This window comes from Akebia trifoliata, chromosome 10 (genome assembly GCF_017979445.1).
Source record: "Akebia trifoliata isolate Shusen 1 chromosome 10, ASM1797944v1, whole genome shotgun sequence".
Lineage (NCBI taxonomy): Eukaryota > Viridiplantae > Streptophyta > Magnoliopsida > Ranunculales > Lardizabalaceae > Akebia > Akebia trifoliata.
The window spans coordinates 30,710,162-30,716,161 of NC_141384.1; the positions used below are offsets into that span (position 1 = coordinate 30,710,162).

Consider the following 6,000-nt stretch of genomic DNA (forward strand, 5'->3'; position numbering starts at 1 on the left):
TCAATGAGAGGATCCGATTAAAGAAGTCATATCCCTACTATTTATTTGAAAATTCTCACATTTCTCAATGTGGGTATTAATGCTTCACCCATTTTCCTTGTAAGGGCTGCATCTTACAAGCAAATCAGGGCCAAACTCAAAATCAATTGTCAATGAGTGAAGAGGCCCAAGAGCTTAAGAAGAGAGACGAGGCAATGAGGGTCTGATGTGGGATTAAACTCAACAGAGAAACATAAGAACACTGGAGAGAGCACATTTAGCATTTTGTTTCTGACCCATAGATGGTACACACAGCATCCGAAACGGGCTTCTTTGTAAAAAACCAATTGAGCTCTTGAACGTAAGTTGATGTCTCAAGATGTATGTATCATCTCTTTTTTGATATTTCTAACCTATCAAATTCTTGGGGAGAAGCTATTTTTTTTGTTGAATATTTGGTATATGAAACAAATTGGCTCTATGATATATTTGTTTTTGTCAATTCGAATATGAAGCTCAAAGACCTTTATTAAGCAATTTATGGGCTATTATTTCCCATCTTAGGAGTTGTTATAAATGACTAGCGCCTCAACGAACCACATCAATTTGGTATCAGAGCTTCAATCAGCCTTTAATTAGCCAATTTGGCCTCAACAATAGGACCAATTAAATCAAATGGTCAACAGTATTAGCCAATTGTTTGGATAGATATTCAGAGAAGCCCCAAAAGTATATTTCAAACATAAAATCGAAAAATCTTTCAAATAATGAAATTAAGAACAAATTATATAACACAAAATCTAATGGGATTGTCGAATTAATCGAACATACTTAGACTGTCGAATGGGAAATTTGTGTCCAACTCAATTGGATAAACTGAGAAATCCAAAGTCCAAAGTAGGAGAATTCTCTTATTATTGCTTTTGCCTTTGTTGTTATTGTTGATTTGGATTTTGCTTTTGTTAATCTAGTGGTGGCGAACTCAGAGTGCTGGGATGCAAGTGTGTTCTCCTTGATAAGTGACTTCAACGATTGATGGGTCATCTTTTGAATGCTGAACATGCTTTGTAGCTCTACAATTTTGAGGGTAATGATGAGCGCATCGATAATAGCATCTACAAATTTAATAACCTTTTATTAGAAAAAGAAAAGATATTCAACTCCATTAAAATCACTAGTTTAGATACATAAATCTACATATATCATAGATTTGAGTCATGATAAAATGATGCGCTAAATCGTACGTGGTTGACGTGGTAAGTGCACAGAAGCAAAGATCTTTTTTCATCTGAATACACAAGGAAAGATCTAGGGTTTTTTGCACATGCCACATTAACTGCGTACGGACCATGTACGTTTTAGCCGTCATTTTAACATTTGTCTATAGATTTTATCTAGGATGATAGGTTCATGGACCATGGTGATAAAACCGTGGCCATAGCCATGGCTTGGCATGAAGTGGGTTTGAAAATAGACATGATTAGTGGAGGAGCACATATGACAAGCAGTGTAGGACCATATGATTTGAAGAAGTGTCACCATTAGCCGGAATGATAATATATGTATGTATGCCTTCAATTTGATGTAGAAATAACAAGTAGAAGCTATTTTAGTATAAAACTTAGTCATGTGGTCCTAAAAACAGCTTTAACTCGTGGGCCATGGTTACATAAAGATGAATCTATGTTTCTGGTCAAGGGGTTGAGATTCATACTCTAAAGGTTAGGACATGAGGGTCAGAAAATCCAATTGCACCCAAATAGGTTCTATGGTAGAATTTGGAACTTGTTTGGGGGCTGCTTTCCTTCACTTCTGATCATAGTGATAAAAATAAGTGATTTTTTTATTTTTAAATCGCTATTAAATCTAGATTTCAATAATTATTTATTAATTCATCATTTAAAAAAAAATAATCAAAGTTTTTGAAAACATTACTGATTTTTCAAAGAATCATGATTTAATCAACTATTTTTTTTAAACGTGTTTGTTGGTACATGTACCATGTGGGTATATTTACAAATTCTTTATAAATTCCGAGGGTGTAATTACTGAGTGGGTGTAGATGTCTAAAAAACTGGTGCCAACACATTTTGACCAAATATTTATGTGATAACTGACATTAAAAATTGACTTTTAATTTTTTCAATTAATAACTAAAATATCTCCTAAAGTGTTACTAGGTACTAATTCAATATTCAAACTTTTAATATAATTATCGAAAGAGTCAGGATAATATGACTTGCCAGGTGACATACTCAAATGACTCCATGACGTGACAAGTTTAGGACCGTAATTCTAAACACCTCGGGATACACAATTGCACTTCCCCATAAAAAAGTATACCCCGAGGGAGCCATGTATCCCAAGGCGTACATATCTATGGTCCTCAAACTTGTCCACGTCATGGAGTCATTTGAGCATGCTACCTAGCGAGTCATCTTATCAGGACTCTCACCAAAATGAGTCGTGATAAAATGATTCACCAAGTGGCACACTCAATCGATTCACTGACATGACAGGTTCAGAACCATAGATCTGTCTGTCTCAGTATACACGATTGCATTTCCCCATTAAAAACTGTATCCCGAGTGAGCTGTGTATCCCGAGGCAGAAAGATCTATGGTTTCAAAATTTGTCCACGTCAGTGAGTCGATTGAGTATGCCACCTGACGAGTCATTTTATGAGGACTCTACCGAAATATTAACCCAAAGTCCATACTAAAAAAAAATATAGTGTTTTTAGTGCCTCTGACATCCATCAAAAGGAACTTTCAGCTTTATCTGACTCAAAGAATTTTCTGAATTTGAGGTGGATCAGATATAATTAAAACATATTTGGGTAAAATTTCTTGGTCTTTATGTGGGATTTAAGAGATTTCTCACCTTGGGTACTTAGCTCCAAGAACCCTTTGTTGTCCATATTTCTCCCAACTGTAACCATCAACCAAAGCATCTTTAAGTTCAGTCCCAGCGTGAACACGCACTCGTTCAGTCCATGAAGGCATCTTTTCCCTATAACACAAAAATCCCGGAAAATCACTTTTTAAGACTAAGAATTGTTCCCAAAAACAGATTTTTCATAGAAAATATTCAATTTTTTTTGTTTCAAATGTACCTCTTCACGTACCTATCTCTTCGATTCGAATCGTCTCTTTGTGGATCCCCATTGATCGCATGTGGAGAACCCAATATACTAGAGATGGGTCCTATTGGTTGAATCTGTGTTTCTGAAACACTTGAATTCAGAATCAAAAGAGTCATGTTGAAGGAAGGTAGAATGTTTTCCATTAGAAATTCTCCTGTCCGAGATGAGGGACCGAGATGGATTCGAAGCTGATTCAAATGTTCCTTTCCTTGGGTCAACACATTGATCATCAAATGTTTTTTATCTAAATATATTGTGTTCTGCATTTTCAGATTAAAAAAGAAATATTGGAAGACTGGTTTGGAGTAAAAATTTGCTTTAACAGAGATTTCAAAGAAGCTGAAAGGAATAAGAGAAGACACAGAGGCAGAGACTGTTGAGGAAAAAACTAGAGTATTTGACTATAAATGCACAAATATTGGATATAAACAAGTAAACAATTTACTTGTATTATACTCTCAATAAAAATATCACTTACAAGTTGAAGAAGAAAATAACACTCTATTAAGAAAAATACACTTTTACAAACACTCACACTTTTTACAACCTCTCAAGACCTCTTACTCACAACTTATTTCTCACAACTTGTTTCTTACTACTTAATTCAAAATGAGAGGACTCACCTCTATTTATACTAGTGGCACCTCCTTAACTAATGGCTAGGATTGTGCCAACACATTTTTAATCTAATCGTTACAATTTTGTTATCTAGAACTTTCTAAAAATACCTATTAGTCTAGAGTTTTCTACCAAAATATCTATAATTCTAGAATCTTCAATTTTTCTCTTATCTAAAATATCTAAAGTTTTCTCTAAGAAGATTCTAGAAATTGGGCTATAAATAACTATTGGGCTTGGACAATAAATGTGGGCTTTTCCCAATTTGACTGGTGTTGAATTTTAACAGAGACCCATAAGACACAAACATGAGAAAAGTAAAATTCCAAAATGGGTTCTCAAGATTACAATAATAACAGAAAACAACAAATATAGTGTTCCGCTAACCTAACATTAACATTAGTAAGTCTCCCATTCTATTAATAAGACCAATAACTGAAGCAAGTTTTAATGACAATCAACCCCAAGGGATTGGGTGGCAAGCCTAGTCTTGATAAGTTCCTCAAGAAGAGTAGGTCAAGTGTTTGAAACCCCATGAAGCTATGAATTTCTTGTGGCCACCTTCGAGGGTCCGGTTGACCCTTGACTCAACCTATTGCATGTATGACTTTCCGAGAGGGTGGTGCGTGTGACCATGGGATTAGTCCCACCCGAAGGGTTGGGATAGCCATGATGTAAAAGAAAAAAAATAATTCTATGAGAATCTATAAGTTCTTGTGAAGGTGCCACTTAGAATAGTTGTGAAGGCTTGAGGAGAGTTGATCCCGGAACTTAGGTTCAAACCCCATTGAACCCACTCTCACCCCCCATAACCACTAACCCCTCGCTTGCTGAGCAAAAAAAATCTGTAAGTTCTTGAATTAACTCAGTCAATTTCTAATTTCATTGGCAAGTTTCAATGATAATCTACAAGTCTTGTTTCCAGTGAGATTGTGGTTCTAGAATTACGGATTAAGTCTATTAATCCTAATAAGATTGGATAAAGCTGAAGTAACATTGAAATTAACATCGTTTGAGACATTGCTGATGTGGATGCGTTTATAGAACCATAGATATAAAAAAGATTTATGTAAGTTTCAATGTTACTCCAGCATGACTCAATAAGATTTATGTAAAATATAAAAAAGAAAATCTAAAATAATTTTCAAAAAATAAATTGTACCCCTTTTCCAGTTTGTATACCAGCAATTCCATTGCTGGCTGCTAAATAATCCATGTCGAGCTCTTCAAAATTGAGGTTGTTCATTATTTCATCCCGGATGTCTTGAGGCTCCTGATCAAAATTGTGGTTAAGGTCAAATCCGCTATTTACCATTGAATAATCTGTGCTGTGCTCCCGAATAGAGTGTCTGTTACCAATTCCACTGTCGACCGTTAAACTATTTGTGTTTTGCTCCAGATCAAAATAGTGGTTAAGGCCAAATTCACTGTTTGCCGATTGATTATCCATGCCGTGTTCCTGAATAGAGTGATTGTAATCAAATCTACTGTGCGCTCCTCAATAATATGGTCGTAACCATTAGTCGTTAAATCACAAGTGACAATAGTTTATAATAAGTAAAAGTTGGGGTGCCAATAGAAAATCTCTTTTCCAATTGTAAACAACCGAATCTAAAACGGTTATAATTCTTTGTAATGTTAAAATAATAACTTACCATACTTTTTGTAATGGTTGAATGGTTCTGTTTTAATATTTAATTGGGGTGTGATAAATGATTTAAGAAATTAGTGTGTAATAAGTAAAAGTTAGGTTGCTAATAGCGGATCTGGAAAAAGTTTTAATTTAAAAAAAAAAACAGGCTAATTCAAACAAAAATCACTCCACTTCTCTGAATTTTTACAAACAAACCCACCATTGAAAACCAAATCTTGGGAATATATAAACCCCTCAAGAAGAGAACAAGTTTAACAACATATTGAAAAGCAACCAAAGAACACCCATTAATAGTTCTTAGTTGGTTCAAATAAATCAGAAATTTCCATTTAGCTTTATTATATATACTTTTAACTGCATATAGAAAAAGCAGAAGAATTTCAAACGCATTTGAAGTCAAAACATTGTAATTTAGAAATGGTCTTAGATGCATGAAAGTTTACCTTATAAGACATGTAGAAGCAGAAGTAGAAGAGCTCCTTTGAAGAAGAGAACAGAGAGAGACCAATTGCGAGTTCAACTTAGGAGATGTTTCCATATATAATTCGAAATTTATTGAGAAATTAATACCGTGTTCTTCTAAGCGACGCGTGAGTTCAGTGTG

At 34.6% G+C, this 6,000-nt stretch overlaps 1 protein-coding gene across 2 annotated transcripts; it reads right to left on the reverse strand.

The window, feature by feature from the left end:
* Positions 1–690: 690 nt before the first annotated feature.
* LOC147393826 (putative WRKY transcription factor 53) lies at positions 691–6,000 on the reverse strand. 2 transcript variants are annotated; one of them, XM_086455890.1, is made up of 5 exons: positions 5,840–6,000; positions 4,905–5,201; positions 3,107–3,384; positions 2,863–2,991; positions 691–1,094 (listed from the first exon to the last, which is right to left on the reverse strand). In XM_086455890.1, the coding sequence occupies exons 1-5, from the start codon at positions 5,849–5,851 to the stop codon at positions 962–964; spliced, it is 849 nt and encodes a 282-aa protein (XP_086312016.1). In that variant the 5' UTR covers positions 5,852–6,000; the 3' UTR covers positions 691–961. The 2 variants fall into 2 exon arrangements, with proteins under 2 accessions (XP_086312016.1, XP_086312015.1); XM_086455889.1 differs by having other exon boundaries at positions 3,095–3,384.